The 23235-nt window shown below is 36.8% G+C and overlaps 1 protein-coding gene across 1 annotated transcript in view; it reads left to right on the top strand.

The window, feature by feature from the left end:
• Positions 1 to 22882, top strand: part of MBOAT2 (membrane bound glycerophospholipid O-acyltransferase 2) — a 97425-nt gene extending 74543 nt beyond the window's left edge. The window contains exons 8-13 of the mRNA XM_065834342.2: positions 5495 to 5687; positions 9036 to 9139; positions 9484 to 9548; positions 14422 to 14554; positions 17089 to 17240; positions 17824 to 22882. Of these exons, the coding sequence (XP_065690414.1) occupies positions 5495 to 5687; positions 9036 to 9139; positions 9484 to 9548; positions 14422 to 14554; positions 17089 to 17240; positions 17824 to 18046 (870 nt within the window). The 3' untranslated portion in view covers positions 18047 to 22882. The remainder of the gene's footprint in view (positions 1 to 5494; positions 5688 to 9035; positions 9140 to 9483; positions 9549 to 14421; positions 14555 to 17088; positions 17241 to 17823) is intronic.
• The last annotated feature ends 353 nt before the right edge of the window (positions 22883 to 23235 follow it).

Below are 23235 nucleotides of genomic sequence, written 5' to 3'. Positions count from 1 at the left end.
CATACCTTACAGAGATATTGTATAGCCTGAATTACAAGCTTCCAAAACTTGTTGTTTTTTAAATTTAATCCAATTAGTTTAACGCTTGGGTACTGAATATTATCTTTTCATTCTTGTCATGTTTTCTTAAATAGGAGTGTATCAGACTTCTAAATTTGTGTGTCCCTAACAGAATTATTAACACACATAAAAAGCAGAATTACCATGGAGTTGACTGGAACACTTCAGATCAATGGCTTTCGCTCATCCCAGCACCAACTGCCTGTTTTCTGCTTATCTCATGGGCCCCCAGCTGTTTTTGGGGCAGATGAAGGCACTCCCACACATAGCTGCTTGTCACGTCCTACCATCTGGAAGTTCCCTTCCCCACACCTGGGCTAAAGGGGAGCGCTTCCCAATCAGTTGTGTCATCTCCAGCCACTTCCATCCTTGGAATGTGGATGAGGACTCTGCACGTTCCGTTCTACCCGTCTTGTGTGGTTGTAGTAACTTGCACCACGGGAATGTAAACTAGTGGCTGGAGAGTGATAACATTTTAAACTTCTCCATGTATTGGTTAAGTACCTGAGCTCCTAGAAGTGTCCTGCGGAGCAAGTTCTCAGGAAGGGAGGAGGACACAGAGACCTCCTGTCTCCTGGCACAGATTAGCACTTCATACTCCTTTGGTCCAACACTGGTGTGTTGGATTGACAACATGGCAGAGGATTATTTTGTTTTTAAACATTGTGTTGACTCAGCACAGGCATCACATCTTATGTACTACAATCCAATTTTTACAGAAAAATATTGTAGTAAAATTATTGCAAATAAATGGAACTAACCAAGTCTGCCAGTGTCAGTACTTCTGGACATGCATCTACTGGTTGCCTGGTAGGACTTCCTAGCTTTTTACCATGTAATCTCCTAGCAATCTGAACAAAGCCAGTAGAGCTCAGTGTAAACCTGTGATGGATTCTTCTTTCAGGTAAGTAGTTTTCCTTAAAATGAATTGCTCTCAAGATGATTGAAACTTTTTGCAATTTATGCTGTATTAGCTTTTGACATAAAAATAAAGAGAAGCTGTCTATGCTGTTGATACTTCATTTCCCAACTGGTGTTAGAGAAATCTGGCTGCATTTTATAACACCAGAGAGTATTGTGTGCTTTTGGAGAAATATGAATGATAGAATTTAACTGCATTTGCTGCATCAATTAGAGCATTCATTGTCTTGTTCTAGAAGAATGGTTAAATATCATTAACTTCATATCAATACTCTAAATTTGTTCCTTGATTCTCATATTCAAAACCAAAAATGTTAGGTAGCTCAAAAAAATGAAATGTAATGTTAATGTAGTAAATGAAAAAAATACCCTTCAGCTGAGTTACAGTAAGTTTAATTTCTTGTTAAGTATAACTACATAGCCAAAGTAGTTCAGGCCAGCCTCCTCCTCTATCCTGTGTGTTGACTGCATGATGTTAACTTGGTTTAGTATTTTTTCTGTGTTCATTGCATGTTAACTGAATCAAGTTAACATATTAAAACCTATTTCTGATATCCCTCCTATTGTGCCTTTTTGCAAGCTATCAGTTGTTAGTGCTCAAAGTGGTGTCACCTCTCAGAAATTAATATCTGTCTTTGTAAGTTTCTTTCTATTATGGCTACCCTTAAAATACAAGATTCCTATCAGCAGATATCTGCTTTCTTGCTTGTTATGCAGACTCTTCCTACAGGTTATAAGGTTCTTGCTTAATTCATTACCTGTAATTTTTGCCTGAGCTACTAACCTCCTTAAAATAATGTACTTGAACATAGTTCAGAATTATATTGAGCTCCTTACTGATTGTTTATCAACCTAGGAGAATAACAGATTCATTCAAATAAAAGGTTAAAAGATCCTTTTCTACTTTTTGGTATATAATTATATATATTATAGATGTTTATACAGTAATATCGTTATAAAATTTCTGACCTCAGTGACTGTTTTACCTTTACTGCTTCACTAGAAAGCTGTTCCTGAACTCCTTTCTCTGATTCAGAATCCAGCTTTCAACCTAATTATATTCCCATCTAATAAACGCACATTTGGGTTTGTCTTGGCACTGTCTTTTAGCTTACGTACCTTTTTACCTTCCCAGTGTTGGCCATATAAGATATTTTTATACAGATATGCTCGGTTTTTGTTCATCAAAGCTAAATGAGCTGAGCTTTTCTACCTTTTTGTTGTAAAATAAATTCTATGTCCTGCGTTGCGCAAGATCAGTTATCCTGCACTTTGAGTTCTTTTAATTCCTTAACAGAACAGGTATTTTGGTGAAGTGCAGTTTTTAAGTTATTCCACAATAGCCAGGTGTTACTTTTCAACCTGATACGTTGAAAACTTTAAAGAGTGTATGAAATTCAACTTTGAAGTTCTAAATGAGTTACTTTATCCTTGTAAAAACTGACCAACCTTCCTGTGCATCTGCAATCGAGTGATTACCCATTTATATCTTAGCAGAGAAGGTTTATCAATAACCAAGTTAATTAAGCAACAGGAAGGGAATTAATGTTCTACCAAATGCATTTCTATAGGTAATTGAACTATAGATTATTTTGGTGTCAGGTGAGGACTTCTGTTTCCATATATTTGAAACTGGAGTGCTATAGCCAAGCCTCAGGCTGTAATTGAATCATCTGTTTAGATCAGGCCAAGTATAAACTCTTGCTGAATACGGTACGTGCTGGCTGGGGGTTCGGGGTCCTTTGCTCAGTGTAGCAGTGCTAACGCGCATTGCGCTGCGTCGTGCTCTGGTTCAGATCATTTGATCCAGTCTGAAAATAATCTGTCATTTAAAAAAATAAAAACGCAAACCCCTCAAAAGCGACATTTTTCACTTCATTTGCTTTTCTAATCTGACTCACTAGAAGGAAAAGAGCAACAATATGCAGGCAAGGTGAGGAGACGGCAGGACTGCTGCTTTGTGTTGCAGCCTGAGTTTGGATTGTCTGCCAGAAACTGTTTAAACCAGTCTCAAAACTGGTTTTTGTAATGGCAGGAGATGATCTCCATCACTGCTTGCTAAGGGCACCAGTATACCTGATACTGATCCCTGTAAGTGGTATCAGCGTGTTTGATTTGGCTTCTGGGATTTATAATTATCGAGTGAAGTCATATAATTTAAAAAACAAAAAAATCAAGTTGTTTCTGAATGTAGCTGCGTTTGTCCCTACATCTAAAAAATAGTGTAGAGATACCTCAGTTGAATACGTAGTAAGTAAATTAAACCACCTTCCTCCTACAGTATTTTTGCTACAACTACAAACTGAAGTCTGCAGAGTTCAGTTTTTAAGAAGTGTAATTTATGGCAGAACCCTGTATAAGTCCATTTTTAAAAATCAAGATAAATTTTTTTGAAACTCCGTAATTGAGTTAAAAAGCTTGGAGAGTTACCAAGCGTATTTTGGGTTGAATAGGCAGATTAACGATTTCAGTTTACCAATAGAAAAACTGGTAAATAGTGACAGCAGCAAAAAGCAAACCTTTAAAGAGAGGTAACGTTACTTATAAGTTGCCAAAATGCATTTTGAGACTTCGTAGAGATCTTCAGATGGAAAACACCTATTTGGTATGTTTATACTTATATTTTAAGTCACATATTAATGTTTTAAGCAGCCTGTTAATGTTACCAGCCTATAAATACTATTTCTCATGCTTGAACTGAACATGACTTTAATTTCTGGTTTAGACTTTGACGTTAAATCCTTGCAACTGACTTCAGAACTTTGGGATGAAGCCTTTTGGTATTTACAAATATCCAACTTTTGGATGTATCATATATTGCCTACCAAAATTAAGGATTCATTAATGTTAATAATAATTGGTTTTCTGAACAATCATTTCTATTTAAATTCCTTAAAAAGTTTAAGCCAACTGAACTTTGCTCTGGTAAAGAAAGAGATGGATTAATACTTGCTAGAAGAACAAAGGAACGCTTTTAGAAATTTAATACCCTTTACTTTTTCAACTCTTGTAATAGAGTAAAATACTGAAATGAAGTTTATTAGAAAGCCAGTAGAAATAAATATTTAAACACCACCTTTATTTGTTAATAGGATGTTTCCTCCTTAATTATCCAGCTGGTTTGTTTTATTAGCTGGGTTTTCTGATCTCTGAAGTATATTCCGAGATGAGCCACATGAAGAATATGCAATATCCAAAATTACCCTCACCATTTATACAGCTTTTCCAAGTCTAAGTTTATGTCAGTTTGTGTCACATCTGTGTGTCTGGGTGAATCTTGGATACTGTGTCTCACAGAAATCTGTGTTTTCAGCTGGGTGCTTAATGTTCCATTCTGTATCATGGAACAGAATTACTCTTTATTTTGGAAATAGGTATGTGAAGCTACACTCTTAATTGAAGGCCAGATGTTATCTTTAAGTTTGGCCAGGTATAATGGAAGCAGGATGGACAGAAAAAGGATTCTGGTTATCTTTTTGTTCTGATGCCTCAAAGAAGAACAGCTAGATTGATTGTTTTCTTGCCAAGTTTAGTGTTTGTAGAATTGTAATGTAAATTAAAATTTTAATGTTTAAATGTAATTCAAAACTTGAGAATTACATTTAAGTGTATTAGCTCGCAGATTTTCGTAGGTGCTTGGTTAGTACATTACCTTAGAAACTTGCACAGAACTTGCACTTTGTCGTGTGGATGAGACTAGCTGCTTAAAGCAGTCAGTGTCATGCATTACTGCTCTATGCATTTTATAATAGAACCTTAGAAATGTTTTCTTAAAAATACATACTCTGTAGTGTGGTGGTTATAAAAAAACTGAATTTTGAGAAAATCCGAGTCCAGACCCTACCTGAACAATGTATTTCTACATGTTGCGAGCATATCATTTGGCCCTTTGTAGCTTGATCGCTCCAGTTGAGAAAACAGGTCTATGTAGAATTGAGGTATTTTGGCTGTAAATTCATAAATTATTTCAGTATTTTAGTTGGTTTAGAATTTAGATATTGTGTAATAATCTAACAGAGATGATTGATATATTGGGTTGGGCAGCAATTGAACTTCTGCATTATGCCAAAGATTACCAAAAGTGAACTGAAGCTTTGCTGATGGTTTTGGAATCTCTGCAATAATTGTACTCATTGTGTCCTACATTGTGTGCTTTGTGTTATGATGCTTTAATGACTTACTTGTGTCAGTAATTTGACAATGAAATAAGGAAAAAAAAATTGAGTTGCAAAAGATGTTCCCATTATTAAAAGGGTTTTTAGAGACTCCCTGTAGTCAGATGGGATTTGCTGTGTTTCCCAGAAGTGGTGCTCACAGCTTAATCACGGTAACAATATTCTTTGAGCCCCTATAAAGTGTTACCAACTATTTTAAAGTTTTGAAGTAGTATATATTACTGAAAAGTTGCCGTATATACACATCCGTATAGGGAAGGAAGATTATAACTTACCTTTGTTTCCCGAAGATAAACAAAAAATGATGCTGACAAAGTCTCCCATCTTGAACTTTTCAGATAGCCGTGGCACAGAAACTTCTCATCTGTGGACTGTCCTTACTCTTCCACATGACTATTACAAAAACTTTGCCTGTGGAATACAACGTTGATGATCACTTCAGAGCTACAGCATCGTGGCCTGTGAGGTTTTTCTACCTATACGTATCTCTTATGGCTGCCAGACCCAAGTATTATTTTGCATGGACTTTGGGTAAGTATATCTACACAAATATCTCTGTAAAAGAAAATGTATTGAGTTGCATTTGAGATCAGGCACACTAAGCACGTATTAAAAAGTGCCAGTGCCCTCTTGAGGCCTTAGGAAAACATTATTACATTTAAGTATTATGAGGTTTTGTCAAAGCATATTGAATGGTGTCTCTTTTTGAGAAACAAAACTTAGCATAAATCTAAGCATAGTGTTGTATCTGAGTTGCAAATGAGATCATTGATCTCCTGAATAAATCTGAGCAAAACATGGGGCTTTTGGGAGAGTGATAGTGTGTTAATGAGCAATGGCTTTTTTGCTTTTTAAAAGTTGTAGTAAAACTAGTCAGATGTACAACATCTGGGGGTTTTTATTTTTATATGCCCTTTGATTTGACATATCTGAAAAGTTATTCTAAGCCTCTTTCTGTGGTTAGTTATCAGTAATTTCTGTGGTTATTCAAACATGAAGGAAAAATCAATGTATTGAAATTCAGATATATCATAGTAGATGGCATTCACAGTAAAATTTTATGAATTTGATGGGTGACACTTCAGTTTTAGCCTTTTTTCCTAAAAATTCTAATTGAACACCCAGTCACTGAATAGTTGATACAGTTTAAAAATCGTTTTGCTTTTCACTTGGTGTTGTGTGGAAAAAAAAACCCCAAACAAACTCAACACACACAAGAGCTGACATCTTGGAAGTGGCTCACAAACCAGATTTCATCAGCTTCCTCCTCCTCTCCAGTTTTACATATTTGTTTCATAACCCTTTGGAGAGAGAATCCGTGGGAAACAATGCAATAAAGGAAGCCTCAGTGTAGCTGCGCAGCGTGACTCATTTACAGCTGCTGGTTTCATTCCTGGTCAGTGAATGAAGTGCTTTGAGCTTGTCTGGCTATGGTAATTCTGGGTCTTGTTGTGGAATGAAATAATTTTGAACATTGTGCTCTTATGCACCAGTATCATCGTCTGTAAAAGAGTAGGAGTCATCTGAAAAATGAATAATCTTCTTTGTTTTTTTTCCTCGTAATACTTCAGATAGATTTCTCCTTACCCACTTGCTAGCAGTGTAGAACTGCCACTCCTCTGCTAAAATACTGAAGAAAATAAACTGTATCAATTCTCTACTTTTAGTTTGCTAAATAACTTTTTTTTACCTGCTTCCTTGCACTTTACCCCATTTAAACTTCTAATGAAATGAGTAGAATGTGAAGTTTTACATCCAGTTTTACTGGATGTTATGCTTTTGAGCTGCATATTGCTCTTCTTGGCACTTAAAAACAATTGTTCATAAAATTAAACACTTAAAATGAATATTTACTAAAATGCTGATAAATGAGTTTTTACTCTAACTGTAGTCTATGTACTCTGGCTAGCAAGGGGATTATGGAGTTCATGTATTCAGCTGTTTCTAACTGAGCATAAAATTATTATCTAATGTTTGAAGTTGACAGCAGTGATATCAGATGTGTAGCAGCAAATTTTATTGCTTTCAAAAATGCTTTTTGAAATGGTTGTTGATGAAGAAATCAAAATGTTATAAACTATCCTATACTAAATGAAATGTCACAGAGCCATCTTCCAGACTAGAGGACACCTGGATAGACTGAACTTCAGGAAAGGAACTGTTTGAGTGTTTGAGTCAGTTGTTTCCTTTACTTTCCAAACACTTTGGATTAATGTCTTGAAAAAGATGTTGAGAAGAAAGGAAAATGCAAAAGATATTAATGTCTTACATCTTGCTAATGTATAAAGTAAGCTCATTTTAATATGGTAGTAAAAACCGAGCAGTTTCTCTTGCCTTGCTAGTTGTAATTTAAAAGGTGACAGTCTAATTACAGCACTTTAAATGAATTTTGAGCTAACAGAGAGGGCTCATGCCCTGGAAGTAGAGGACTGGATCTGTATTGTTTCTGCAGAGCCTTGTGCCTGCCTTGCTCTCAGTTCCATGGGCATCCTCTGGCCTTACAGAGGAGCTGGCATTATAGAATCACAGAATGGTTGAGGTTGGAAGGGACCTCTGGAGATCATCTATCCCAACCCACCTGCTAAAGCAGGTTCACCCAGAACAGATTGCACAGAATGTGTCCAGGTGAGTCTTGAATGTCTCAGAGAAGGAGACTCCACAACCTCTCTGGGCAGCTTGTTCCAGGGCTCTGGCACCGTCAAAGTAAAGAAGTTTCTCATGTTCAGATGGAACCTCCTGTGCTTCGTTCCGTACCCGTTGCCCCTCTGAGCACCACTGAAGAGTCTGGTCCCACCCTCTTGACGTCTACACTTCAGATATTTATAAGCATTGATGAGATCCCCTCTCAGCCTTCTCTTCTCCAAGCTGAACACACACAGCTCTCTCAGTTTCTCCTCATAAGATGCTCCAGGCCCTGTTCATCTTTGTAGCCTGCTGCTGGACTCCCTCCAGTAATTCCCGATTCTTCTCCCCGTGGTCACTTATTTACCCATATAAATGGATACACAACTGGATTCATGGATGTGCGTCCGTGTTTGGGTGCATGCAGCCAAGCACCTTCCTCCACAGAGGCAATATTTCGGGGAAAAAAAAACTTGTTTCCTTGTATGTGGCCATCCTGATTTGATGAGTACAGCTGAGGAAATTTCAGTGCCTGAGCTAACAAAGCTGTGACAAAGGTGGTGACTGAAGTGACAGGCGGTATTCAGCCTGAGATCGCTTGTATTTTCCTGCATCGCCCAGATGATGGTAGCAGCTTTTTCTCCTGGGAAAAAAATATTGTTTGCTTTGACCTATTTGACCTTTGACACGCACTGTAAACGCTTCACATTCCAAAGTGGTGTTGACAGCGGCCTAGCGCCGTTAGTGGGAGTTTGACAAACGCTGCGTTGCTTAGTAAATGACTGTTCTCTCCTGTTGGGTTTGCAGTGCTCAGTGCGTGGTGCTGTGAACACGCACCTGCTTGAAGCCAATCATCAATTTCTGTCTTTATGCTTTAAATGTCTCTGTTTCTGCATAACGAAGACCAAAGACCTGCATCTCAGTGCTGAGCTGCTCTCTCAATTCATTACAACCAGTCGTGATGCATCTCATTGAGTTTTTCTGTCAGATCACTCAAGCAAATCTGTGAGAGAGAAGGAACATCTGTACTGTGCAGTAGATATTGCTACCTTTCATTCTTTTGCTTTTATACAAGGTTTTTGTGTTGCTTGGATTATTTCCTTTTTGTTCAAGTGTCTAATACAGTGATCCTCAGTATTTAAAAAACAATAAATAACCTTTAAAATGTGATAAATATTTTGAACAGACTCCATGTTGTGTGATGCACAATTTGTAATACAGGCAGTTTGTAATTTGTTTCTTTTTGTTTCATTGCAGCAGATGCAATCAATAATGCAGCAGGGTTTGGTTTTAGAGGCTATGATAAAAATGGAGTTACACGTTGGGACCTAATATCAAATCTGAGAATCCAGCAAATAGAGGTTTGTTTCTGGCTCTTTCAAGTGAAATAAGTGTCCATGTAGATAGCTGCTTGTCATTTCAGTACATTTTCCTGCACATTTTGTGATAGTGTGTTCTAAGTAAAAAATGACGTGTTCACACATGTTGTTAGGAAAGGATGGAAAAGAGAGGCTGTTTTGAACATGTTCTACTTGTGAATTGACTTCCAAAATGTTGTGATTTTAACTAGTTAGGTAAATACCTTTTTCAAATTATCACAAAATTGTTTTTTTTTTTTAATTTAAAATAATTTCTCTGTCAGAATTTTGAAATATTTTGTAACACTTTATAATATGGAAGTAATTAATTTGTTTTTACTTTACAGTTTTCAACAAGTTTCAAGATGTTTCTTGATAACTGGAATATCCAAACAGCTCTTTGGCTTAAAAGGTATTTATTGCTTCAAGGAAACCCTTTCTCCACTGAAGTTTCTTAGATAAATATTTATTTGGAGAAAATTTAAGATTCAAAGCTAAATTCCACAGAACATCAGGTGTTTAGCAACTGCATGGAACATTCTTGTACTTGAATTAAAGCCTCTGAATTTAGGATTTATCTCTTAGTATAAACTATTGGGTTATGATAGAAACCTGTTTTTCTTCACTGGTCATAGGGAATCTTAAATTATTGATCTATGGAGACATCTCCTTTTTCTTTTTCTCTGCTTTTCCTTTTTTTCTTGCTTAGCATTTAAAGTGCGTGTTGCTGAGAGCAGCAGACAAAATGTACATCTTGGCCTGTGGAAGCTCTGCATTATTTTTAGCCACACAATGATGCAGGAACTTCCATACATTCTGTGAGACACCCTTCTGCACTCCTTCCATGATCAGCACATGGCAAATATCAAACAATGTGCTGTCAACAAAAGTTGCAAATGAATGCAACTCAGATGCACTTTTTTCCTTGTCTGGTAAATGGGTATAGTGCCCAGTGATCTAAATCACTCTGCTTTTACTGCTTTTTCTTGTTAACTTGAAAGTAAAAAGGTGTTATTGAATAGTGTGCGTGTGCTGTTTCCCTTCTCCCAATCTCTGTGTAGTTGACGTTTTATCAATAGGTGCAAGTTTAACTGAGATCCCTATCTCGGGACCACCCAGGGGATAAATCTCTTGTTCTAGGATGGCTGGCAACAGGATGTTTCTTCCATAAAATTTCTTTACAGTGTATTCTCTTTCTTCCATAATTCCTTCCCTAAATATTCTTCTGACCAAATTAAAAATGGAAATTGCATTTTATGTGATTATTCTAGTTGTCTTAATAGGCAATAGAATCTATTACTGGGACAGTCAGCAAGGAAGAATTGCATGATTGCAGGTATTGGCATGTATCATTTAATAAAGCAAGTAAGCTCTTTAGCTATTTTAAAATGCATTTTAGTTTAGTTAGAGGAGTTTGTCGGTATTAAAACTTAATGGGAAAAGGTTGTGTTTCAACAAACTTTCAAATCTCCTAAATAGAATGATTCTAAATGACAACTTTTTAGTGGAAAAGAGTAACATTTCTGTGAAGAATTGAAAGAAAAAATGCAAATCAGTTGCTCAGGGTGACATTAAAGGAAGATGTCAAGAAAAATCAAAGCATCTCCTTTAATAAATATCTTTAAGAACAGTTGTCGAAGAATCTTTGAGGATAGTCTGAATCCATATTGATTCTGCCACAGTGAAAGGAATAAGGATGGATATTTTCTTAAGGTTTTGTTGCATGTAAAAGATTGTTTTAATGATTATAAATCAACACCATAATAGTGGTACAGAGTGTCTATTGTATTAGCAATCATTTGGTTAGTGGCAATGCTACAGCAGTTTGAATAGAGGACAAGCTCATATATTACTTTAAACATCCACTTTTAATACTTCACTTGTTTACTATTTATAGAAATATCTAATATCTTAGTCATTTTTCTCACATGAAACACCAGACATCAGCATTTCTTGTTCCGATACTCTCTGAAGAGAAACTGAGCCATCAGAATTACAGGACTTAAACCCTAACTGTGTGTAAAAATGAACTCCTTGTAAAACACAGCTAATGGATCTACAGATCATAAAGAAGGTTAATAAACAAGTAATGTAGATCACAAAATACAACAGTTCAAAGGTATTATTGTTAGAAGCATGCAAGTTAAAATAAATATTTACATAGTAGCATATATCAACAATATATATATCATCATAATGTTTCCTGACTGGGGAAGCTGTTATGTTTTCCCCTCAGAGCATTAGTTCTTTTTTTTTTTCCTCAAAGAAAACATGTAATTCCATTTTGTCTTTGGTCATATTTGCAAACCCCCTGTGGCTCTTGTTGCTCCCTTCTGGCATCTTTCCAAACTTCCTGTCGTCTTAGAGCAGACGTGGTATTTCTGCTGAGACCTCTAAGGCCTTTCCGTGGCACGTTACAGGCAGAGTTAAATGGTTTGAGTGGATTAACTACCTTTCTTTTCTTTAGATAACACTCTTTCTAATACATCGTAGTATTACATCTGTCTGTTTTGCAGCAGCAAGCTGCTGTTGATTCACGCTCAGCTGATACTCACTGTTTCATGCTGTTGATTCATAGTGGTACTCAGCTACACTCGTTCAGTAATGTTACAGGGATGGGGACTGTTTTTTATCTTTTGCTTTTCTTACTAGATGTTCTATACTGTGGACCATCTTCTTGATTTCAGAACATCATTCAAGTCTGTCAAGGTCATTTTGGATTCTAGTGCTCTATGTGTTGAGAAAACAACACCAATCTCCTTCATTGCTGCCTCTTCCTCCACACTGACCCCCTGCCCCCCCCCAAAAAAAACAACCAACCAACCAACCAAACAAACAAAAAACAGGAAGGGAAAGCAGGGTGGAAAAACATACTTCTCAGTCTACCACCCAAGCTGGTAATAAAAGTATAGAACGAGACCAAAGGCAGTACCTTGTTGAACAATTAATGCATCTTCCCACTTCTAGAGCAAATTATGGGTGAGATAATCTGAACCACCCATATTTGAATACATTTTCTCAGCCTGTTATGATGACTTAGTTTGCTTTTAGGATGGAAAGCACTTCAACACAATTTATTATTAACAAATCCATGGAGGAGTTTAGGCTTGCTTTTTGCTTTCTGAAATTAAAGCCTGATTATTTTTTCCATGTATCTTATGTGACTCGCATTGATATAGCTGTAATTTGGTTAGTTAATTTAGTTTTGCTAGCTTCTGAATGCTTTGCAAGGATAAGTTGCTTAGTGAAAGTATTTTAAAATAATAAAGATTGGAGCCATTTATTGATGAGACCTAATTAACCACCAGTCAGTGAAATATACATTCAGAATTAATATCAGTACTGGTAATGCTTTGTATATGTTTAATGTTCTGTTTTAATAAACATTTCTAAATGTTCTTCTGTAACTAATCCCAAAGAGTTTCAAAAAGAGTACAGGCACACACAGTCACACATGAACTGTGTGTCCCACTGTGTGTCCATGGGACACAATCCCACTCCTCCTTCTGGGAGCATGGACCCCCTGCTCATGCACCCTGCCTGGGGGAGATGTGGGTGCTCCAGCTCTACCCCGTCCTGCTCATTCACACACCGATTAGTAAAACCTGTAACAAGTTCACACATGTGCAGCTGCAGGGATGATGTGCTGCTCCCCGTGTATTGCCCACTGCACTGACAGTCCCCTCCTCGGTGTCTGCGGGTAGGGTGCTGTCTTGGCCGAGACAGAGTTTGTGATGTTGGTGGGGTGACTTCTGACACTGCCAGGTCACGTTTTGATGGCTAGAATTTTGCTCCAAGATGTCTCCCTGACTTGTTACACATGTTCCTAGTGCCTTTGTATTTTCTAGGCTGACAGATTCTTTATCTCAAAAGTCTCTTTGAAATTCCTTGGTTACTGTTTAGTCTGGCCAATGTTGCTTTCCTCTTTAAGGTGCTCTATTTTGGGCAAATGTCCTCAGGTAGTTTTGTGTACTACACATGGATGCACCTCCACCCTTCTTAGCCTCATGTTCTCATCTTAACGGGCATTGTCAGCAAAGCCCCTTGGCAAGGGGAGGGGGCTGTGCTGGCACCCTGCACTAAGGACCTCATACAATAAAATTCACATCTATTTGGCTTGAAAAAACTAAATTAGCCAAATACACTTTTGATCTTTACCTATTCAGATCCTGTCTTTTTACCTTCTGCTCTTTAACATTGACTGCATCATTTGATCTCAGCAACTTTTGTATACGTGGAAGTTGTAGCAATTACATTAGTAGTGAGTGTTTCAGCCCTCTGTATCATTAGTTTGTTGTCCTCTTTGAATAACAGATGTGTACTCTCTGTTGCTTGCTATGTGTGTGTAAGACCTTTTTACATACTGTTGTCAATGGCTTTTTTTTAGATAAAACTCATTTTTGTATATTAGCCTTGGATTTGTGTTCATGCATGCTTGTGCGGTTTATTTTTGCTTCATGTTAGTGTGCGTCTGTTTCCATATTTCCTATTACTTTTTGGTTTTCAGATCATTAAAGACATTAAAGAACTCTTGATGAAGCCATATCAGAACCTTACCATGTTTCCTATCATTCTTCCACATCATGATGGTTTGTCATTGTGTCATTTAATGTTGTCTTCTAGAAACTACCTTTCTTGGATTCCTTTTTCCCTTCTTCCTTCTAGAATTCCTTACTGTAGGACCTTGCCTAATAATTCAGAGTCTCTATTTTTAAATAGCAGAGTTCAGCATTCTCCTTATTTGATATTCTCGCATCTCTAGAGTCATTAATTGTAATTTCATCATCATGCTCACCTAATTGCCCTACACAGACACATTTTCAGCTGTAGTCTCTACTACTTAAAATTGAAGGTAGTTGTTACTTTCCCCCTTCTCCTATAAGCTGATTTCATTTTATGAAAAATACATCACCACAAGAGTTTGTGGGGCAGTCTGTGCCTTCCAGTGTAGCTTTTCAGATGTGTTCTTGGATGGTTCAAGATTCCTTATTAACACCAACCACCGTCTTCGGATGCTTGTTTATCACATCATTGTAAGCACCACATGTGATGGCACTGAGCATAGTTTAGCACTGAGGGGTTAAATCAGGAGCTGTGAATAGCTTTAAGTATAATATTTTCTGTAAGTCATAATGTAGTGGAAACATTATTAAATAATAATAAAAAGCAATTGCATTGCAAGTGATATGTTAGACATGAAACTGCCAGAAGTATAAATGGTATCTGGGAAGATTGTTGGTGATTTATCTGGTGTTATTTATATTGAATTGTCTTTGATTTGCTAGAGTGTGCTATGAGCGAGCCACCTTCAGCCCAACCATCCAGACCTTTATCCTTTCTGCCATCTGGCATGGCGTTTACCCAGGATATTATTTAACATTTTTAACAGGAGTACTAATGACACTAGCAGCACGAGCTGTAAGTACCAACCAAGTATCTTCTTAAATGATAATAATTTTTGTAAAAGAAAATTGTTCATGTTTTGTAATCCAAAGATGTACTTTACAGTTGATACACAGTCTGTCTGATAGTGGTGTTTACTTGTTTTAGTTATGAGAGCAGTGGGAAAGATCAATTATATAGGGAGGTTGATTGGTGGAAACAAGCAAGACTGTACAAAACCTGTAAAATCTTTGTAGCGTATCTTTTTTGGAAGCTCTTCCTCTGTATTAACTGATCGTGTATTACTATGCCATGCTGAACAGGATGATGTTATTTAGGATCATTTATAAAAATGTTCTGATGATGAAAAAATCACTGAGTAGCTTAAAATTTTGGAGTCGATACCATATATTTCTGGAGGCTGCCCCCTCCCTAATTTCTGTCCAGTACAACTGTAGAGATGGTAACTAAAGAATGCTCCCTCTCAACCAGGAGATAAAAATCTCTAGTGCAGTTACTATTCAAAATTGGCCAGCCAGCAGTGCAGTCACATTAACAAGCTTTTGTAGCTGCTATTCAGAACCATATGGAACCAGCAAATCTGCCAAGAAGTGTCTCACAGTTCTGCTTGAGAAAGCTGCATAAGATAAGAACAGAGGCAGGTTTATCAGTTACTCAGTGGGAAAGAGGAACAAACAAATTAGGTGTCAATGCAGAGCAGCGTAACAGATTGCTTCTCTGTTTGAAAGAACCAGGAGAATGAGAAATGAAGCAGACTGCTCTTTGTTGCTATAATAGCTAGGGGAAGGTGTTACTTCACATTGAGATTGTTACTAACAGTAATAAACCAAATGCTCCTCCTCTTTCTTTGCAAAGATGTGGGTATCGTCCTTGTTTGATAGAACTGACTCCTGTCTTTACAACAGGTATAGCTCCCTACTCCTTTCCAGATTCTATCAGAGTGAACTTATGACATTTATCAGCCAGAGGCTGGTGCAAAAACCAAGGTTCAGGGACAGTTCACAGGTAAAAGTTGTTATATTCCCCCAAAAAGGCGAGTCCAGTAAATCAGGAGTGCTTGCACTGCACTGCACTTCGTCCTGGGCTTCGCAGTGTGTTCACGTTTCGTATATATCAATTGGTAGGCTATTAAATAAAAATATTGTTAGTTTCTCTGTTAACAGGTACTTAATGTTAATTGATAAGATATGTTAGAGGTAGTTCAGCGTGTTTATTATTTAACTTTACTAGCCTTTAATTGCAGAATGTGGCAGCTCTGAATCCACGCTTTCTTCTCCTGTCATGCCTAAGTATTTATTCAACTAGTTTTACTCCCTTAAATCATTACCTGTTTCATGATCAGGTGTTTACTAGGGACAGTTAATAGGTTTATTTTAAAAGTTGTCCTTCAAGTCCTAAAATACCAGATTTCTCCACAGGAAATTATGTGAAACATACAGAATTTGGGAATAAGTCATTGTGTGTGACCATAGGGGAAAACTGGGGGGGAGATGGCTGGATGAAGAGCATGTGGCTGGAATTATTAGTACTTATTTTACTTAGCTTAACTAAAAAAAAGGCTGAGTGGGAACGTTGTATCTACAGGGGAATTGGGGTAAGATGGACGAGAAAGGTAAAAAAGGTTTCTAATGTAAAGAATGAAATTGGCAGGAACCGCATTGGCTATGTTCTTTAGAACCAGGAGTTCTAAAGAAAATGAAGGCTGCAGAAGCTGAACTGTGTACTTTGGTGTGTAACTTTCCAGAGACTGTGGCCTCAGTGGAGGTGATTGGAAGGTGGCAACTGAGATATGAAGCTACACACAGGCTGAACTGAGCCCATCTTGGCTTGGCAGCAAATAAGAGTGCGAACAAGGGTGACAGTTCAGTCGAAGGAAGGAGGGGTGAAGACCTACTGGAGTATTTTTAATGAAAGACTTAAATAAAACTGAACCCAAACTCATGTGGGTTTTGGATTTTTATTTTAATACCTTTGATATGCCATTGTTGGAGCAGAATTTTATGAACAAAAGACTCGGCATAGAAAACTGAGTCATTTTACAGTAGTCCCACTTGATTTTAGTTGTTATTAAGACTCCTGAAATATGTCATTAGAACTGATATTTTGTATATTCTTACTTCTCCTAAAACATATCCGATTAGCAAGTATTTGAAAGTGGCTTTCAACAGAAGCATTCTGGCTTTCATTTACTCCAGCACTATATTTACAGAATGGCTTGGTAGAATAGCGTGTTTGCCTTGTTCAGACAAACAGTCCAAAGTTGCATGGGATTGAGAGGGTGGATTCATTTACTTAAATTCTGCTTAAATTCCTAAATGCTTACATTCCTAACTTCTTAAATTCCAGTGCTGGGTGAAGCGCCCTATCCTAAAAGGCAGGGATTTCAACTGACTGCTGTTGAAGTTGATGGGCATTTTGAATAGTTCAAAGATACTTGACCAAACTGTACCATTTAAATTCATCCTATGAATTTTGTAGAAGTGCAACCAACACTTTGATAGTTCTCAAAGTTTATTCCTAAGCTGACTTACTATTATCTGTTTTTTCAGATAAGAAACAATATCAGACACTATTTTGTTGAATCTCCTGCTGTTAAACTATGTTATGATTTTATAACATGGATGGCAACTCAATTAGCAATAAGTTACACAGTTGTGCCATTTGTACTGCTCTCTGTAAAACCCTCTTTCACCTTTTACAGGTAAGCACATTCTACCTCTTTCCTTTTTCTTTAACTTGGCATAGAAGTATTTTCTGTGGCATAACATTTCTGAAGCTCTTTTAGTGATAAAGGTAAGATTGATTTGTTAGCTGAGCAAACTGTATTTCTGTTCTAGTGCTCAAAAATAGTTTGTGTTGTGTGTTGGAAACCATAAAGTGCTCTCATTTTCCTGTCGTAATAGGCTTATTTTTCCTGGGGCAGGGGAAGAGACAAACAAACAAGAGCACTAACCATAAACAAAAACAGAGGGCACCTTTGAGATTCCTGTACGTCCGGGAGCTGTTTTATAGCAAGCTTAGATAATGACTTCCCAAAAGTTAACTTGTGAAAAGAAGTTGAAGGCCGACTTCTCTTCATTTACATCTCTGTTACAGCCCTAAGCAATGTGAGAAAGACTTCATTTCTGATTTCCCCCTTATGACTGCTCGTAAAGGAATTATAAATGTCTTTCTGTCTTATGTGCGAAGTATTGTACGCAAGTAGGTTTTTACAGCTTATTCCTTAAGCATCCTGTAAGAGTGATCAGAGTTTTACTGAATTATTATTTTTGTTTCTTTTTTAGTTCCTGCTATTTCTGTCTTCATATTGCCAGCATCCTGGTGTTGTTGGTATTTCCACTGAAAAGAACTCAAAAAGGAAGTAAAAAGCATGAAAGTGTCCAGCCTCTGTGGTCCAGAAAGCTAGAAGAAGAAAATCTTTTGCAAAAGAACAGTTATTCCACAACAAATAATAGTTTTGGCCAGAAACAAGAAATAACCTGCAGATATCAAGCATTAAAACAGTGATTGAGGAAATACTATGATGAATATATTTTGTATGTTTTCAGAAACCCATTTTAGCACCTTTTAAAGGGGTTTGTATTTGTTTGCAAAGATCTTTAGTAAGAAAAGAATGCATTACCTAGGAAAATCACATATAATAGCAAGACTGGAAACAAAACAAATTAACCCCTCCCATGCCATGTCCCTGTGGGTCACGCCTTATATAAAGATATTACCATTATTTCAATGGGCACTCAGGACTTGCAGCGTATGTCCATAGGGTCATATGTGTGCCCTTTGCTGAATGTACGTTGTGTATCCCAAGGCACTGATGGGGCGGAATAAAATTGTGTCAATCTAGGATTAACAAATGAAATGAATTTTTCCAAATGAATGACTTGCCTTAAACCCTCTATTTACTGAAATATTGTTTTTAAGTGGGTGTTTTCAAGTTTGATTTTATGTGGAAAGCATATTTGAAATATATAATACTATATGCTATAAAGAAGAAAAATATAGGAAACGTGAAGTCATTAGAAGGCTTTTGAATCTTTAAAGGGGAATTGCAATAAGCATCTCAGTATTTGGAGGGTTTTCTTAAAGTATCTCAAACTATTACAGTACATTACAGAACTGTAAACATTACTGATGCCAAATTATAGTTAGGTTTCTTTGATAAAGAGTATAATTACACATAGCCCTTCTGAATGGATTAAAAAAAAGTAAAACACCTGAAGGTTCACCTTTTCCAGGGCTTCATAGCTCTAATCTAGGTTTCTTTTACTTTAAAGTACCTAAAAAAAATGAAACACTGCCAGGTGGGCTTTGCAGCCAACAAAGGAAAGACAGCCGTGGGACACAGAAGACTATGTGCAAGCACCAGGATTTCAATGAAAGCGTGTTTTTACCCTCAAATACCAGAAACACTTGTTCTAGAATAGAACTGTTTTACAACAGAAGATTTTTAATACCTAAGTATTTAATACTTAAAGTTGTTTTGATTTCCCACGCATACAGTAGATAGTTAACGTTGCTTTCAGTACAAAATAGCAAAATTACCTTGAGCTCTAGTGCATAGGTAGCCAAATGTGAAATTGCTATCAGAACCAATTTCTGTATGCTTGATAATTGATGGCCCTTTATCCCAAGAAGTATGAGTTTAAGAAAAAGCTTTTTCTTTAAATTAGAATTTTAGATGCAGTATTCACACTATATTTGTGGGTAACACAGTGAAAGAAAGAAATCCTTCAGAATATTTGACTTACCGAATTTTGGAAGTGCATCAAGGAAATAATGCAGTGGTTATATCTATTCCAGACTATTTATTGTGATGATGGTCCCTGCTAGAGTACTACCGTTAAAGGGCTACATTTTAATTGCTTATATTCTGTATTTTCATGTAATTTTTTTAAGTAAACACAAACTGTTTATCCACATGGGTTTTTTTAGCTTTAAAACTGACACAAAATACTACCAGAGAAAAATAATGCAGCTTGTTGATGAATAACCTAGAAATGAATGAGAAAAATTTTGTCATAATATTTTGAACATTAAATTTTTCATCAAATAATCTGGCACTAGTGGGGTGAATATTCTTAGTACCAGAAGTGCAGTGATGGTTCTCAGCTTTGGGGATAGTACCATGCAAAAACAGTCACCGTACTTTTGGCTTTCTTTAAAGAACCAGATCCTAAGTAAGGTCAGAGCTGTTTCCTTGCTGTGGCGGTTCTGTGTCTGGCCTTGGGCTCCTTGCCTAAAACTCCAGGAGAGTAACCTACATTTCCATACACGTAGGTTAGTAGTAATTAACCCACACAGTTAGAAAGGGGGAACCAAATATGGAAGTGGATGAGTTTGTTTAGATGAGCAAAGATGTTCGTTGTATTATCTTAAAAAAACCCCAATAATGTGACTCCTAAATCCTTACTTTGATTACCCAAGTGGACCTCCCTTTACCATGGGGCTGTGGTTGTCACCTGCCTCTTTGGAATGGCATTAGGGTTTCTTCTGTTGTTTATACGCAAGGGCACACTAGTTCCTTATGTTTGATGATCCTTATTACATACAGAATCAGGAAAGACATTTTTCCACTTCCTGTTCTTGAAGGGACATTTACATAAAATAAATTAGAATTGCACATTTCTGGGTGGGCAAGTAGAATTAGGGTTGATTCTTTCAGCATTTGTTGGTGTTGAACTTAAATTCATCTTGTTGGTGCAGTCCACGTATCTACCCAAACAAGCACTTTTGGATGCCAGTACAACATCTAATGTGCCATTTTCCCCATTAATGTTCTGGTACTCTTGTTTTCTTGTTTTGGCATCTGTGCCCGTATGTGCGATGGAGGCTTCCTATTTCTTCATTATGAAGTATAAAAACAGTTGTAAGCACTCCCAGAAAAATCAGCATGTTTAGGATAATGCAGACTGGTACTTCAGTGTGAGTGAATTCACAGATAGAGTTTTGTTCAGAGCTTTTGTATATGGGGAAGTTAAAACAGGTAAGAAAATACATACAGGCTTTAGTCAGGTGCAAGTGGCAAGATATGGGTTTCAAAACTGGATGTGACTGGTGTCTGCGTGCAGTACAACTACTTTATGATCTCAACCCCTTAAATAATTGCAACACAAGAAGATTATGATAGTTAATTAGTTCTGCACATAATTAATTTTTAAGTGTAGTGTCCTAGAATTTGCCCTTTAAATGTCATTGCTCAATATGAAAGCACTTGAACGAAAATCTGCTCTTAATGCAAATGAATTGTCTTGGGAGGCTATGGAAAGAGGTTTTTTTTGTTTTAATGGCAGCACTCTGATTTTAGTCAAACTGGGGTTTTGTAGTTGTTGCTTTCCCTCTGCTTTACTAGTTTTCTGCCTTGCTATCGCACTGAATCCTTTTTATCCACTCAGTCAGAAAATCAAGAGCAGCCAGCCCCGATGCTTAGGTAATTTTTAGGTTTTACACATATTTTATAATACTGAATTTGAAAGGATGGCGACAATTTAGTATTGCTCTTGCTGAAAAAAAGAGTAGAAAGTACATTTCCTAGGGATGTTTTGGGCGTGAAGGAAACATGGGTTTGAGTATTCTTTCACTTACTAACTAATGTATATCCAAGAGGTAAAAGTGTTTTCAGTATTGCAGATCAGCACACTATGAAAAGTAAATACAGCATATCATTCATAATTTTATGGTGCTTTGCAGATATTTGCCTATTGTGAACAATTCATTCAGGCACTTAATGAGTAAATGTTAGTTAGTCAGTGTAGTCACCCTGATAGTAACTATTTGCTTGCTTAAGCTTTTTTTTGACCTTTATGATTCTGTATTAATGAAAGAGAGATATATATTATATTTAAATAATACTTCCAGTGGTGCCTACTACTGTTGTAATTGGGAAGGCTTTACAATTACAGATATGCCCTTCTAATTCAGGAAGCTAATTCTTCCACGGCCATTCCTTACGTTGACATGTAGATGAGATTTCAGTAATAGGTGACATTTTAAAATATATTACCATGTAAAAATATTGGTATGCATTTCAATATGCTCTTGATAACAAATCATACATTAGTGAGAAGAATTTATGAAGAGATCTTTGTGTATTCCCTGCTCTACACTGACTTGTGGTATGAGTTTTACCAATATATTATTTATTAGAATAATTTTACACTTAAATAACTCGTTCTGTTTCCCCTGTGGGCATAAGCAATATGACTATAAATGCTGTGGCTGTGTGACAGGATGCACACTAGGTAGCTGTGCCTCTCTTGACAGGATTGATTTGGTTAGTGGTAAAATGCCCTCTGAGGCAGAGGAGACCTTTATGAAATCCTCACCTCCTGTCAAATTCATATCAAAAGTAACGTTAACAAAGCCTGAACTTTTATCTCAGAAGCTTTGCAAACAAATTGTTAACAATTTGTTTAAATACATGGTCAAATGTGTCCTTGCGTTTGCCTGCAAATGTGTCATTGTTACTTACATGTGAACTTTCACATGCTCAACTTTCTAAGTTGGCTTTGAATGACAAAGAAATTTAAAAGCACAATTTACAAAAATTTAGGCCTTCATTTCCATTATCCTTAAGTCTTTCACTTTGTAATTCTCATTGAATTCTCAAATCAGGTTTGAGAATTTTTCGTTTCAAATGAAAATTCGGAAATATTGCCATTTATGCTGAAAAACAGATGGAAACAAATTTAAGGATTTTTAACACAATGCAGGCTCTATGTATGAAAAAATACACTGATTCTGTGCTGATTCATCACAGCATGTCATTACATGATTAGCCTTTATGCATTTATTTAGGTCCAGTAACACTCAGAAGACCACTTGGGAGTATTTTTAAATTTCCTGTTACAAAAATCAATTGGCTGTAAGTACTTTAACAAGTGCTTAAATGCTATACTGAGTATGTATCTAAGTAGATACTCTCTCGTTAGTTGACCAGACCTGTCTGGATCTAAGCTAGTTGGCACTGTTGGTCTTGACCCTCTTCATAGTGATGGCTGAAAAGCTGTCTGAGAAGTATCTGGTGGGACCGTGTCCTGTAGGTGGCTGGGAGGGTTTGCCACAGGAACCCCCATGCAGAGCTTGACAGAGGATCTACTTGCTTGTGACCCAGGCTGCAGCTGCTCTATGCTAGACATATGTGGATTTTTGATGTGTTTGCTGTCTTAACCTGGACATTTTGCAAACACCGTGCAATCCAGGCATCCGCGAAGTCACCATGCAAGGTTAGAACTGCAAATATTGCAACAGTTTGTTATGACAGTCAAAACTAAACAAAAGAAAACCCCACTAATTTCTTAAAAACTTGTTTGGAGATGAGTTTTTAGCATTTTTTTTTTACAAAAGCTATCAACTGTTAATAATTTTCATCCCATTAAATAATATTTAAACCATAATTTTGCTCACTTTAGTTATACAAGTGCGCAAAAGAAAATTTTTCCACTTCATCATCTTCTGTATATTAGCTATGTGTCCAGTGACTTAGCCCTGGTTTTGGTTTTAGACGTTTTTAGATTACCTAAATCCATGTGCATATCCATATAAGCATTGTGTAAATGTTATGAATTGACAAACTGTAGTTACATATAGTGTGCATAAGTATACTTAAAATAGGGCATATCAATATTTATGTGAGGCCAGTGTTAAGCCCCCCAATTGTGTAGTAAATCTGCTGAAGGCTGTTTGGCTCTGTTCTCAGA

The sequence above is a fragment of the Patagioenas fasciata genome, chromosome 3, assembly GCF_037038585.1.
Source record: "Patagioenas fasciata isolate bPatFas1 chromosome 3, bPatFas1.hap1, whole genome shotgun sequence".
NCBI lineage: Eukaryota > Metazoa > Chordata > Aves > Columbiformes > Columbidae > Patagioenas > Patagioenas fasciata.
Note: the sequence above shows the minus strand (reverse complement) of the source record. Positions and strands in the feature narration are given on the sequence as shown.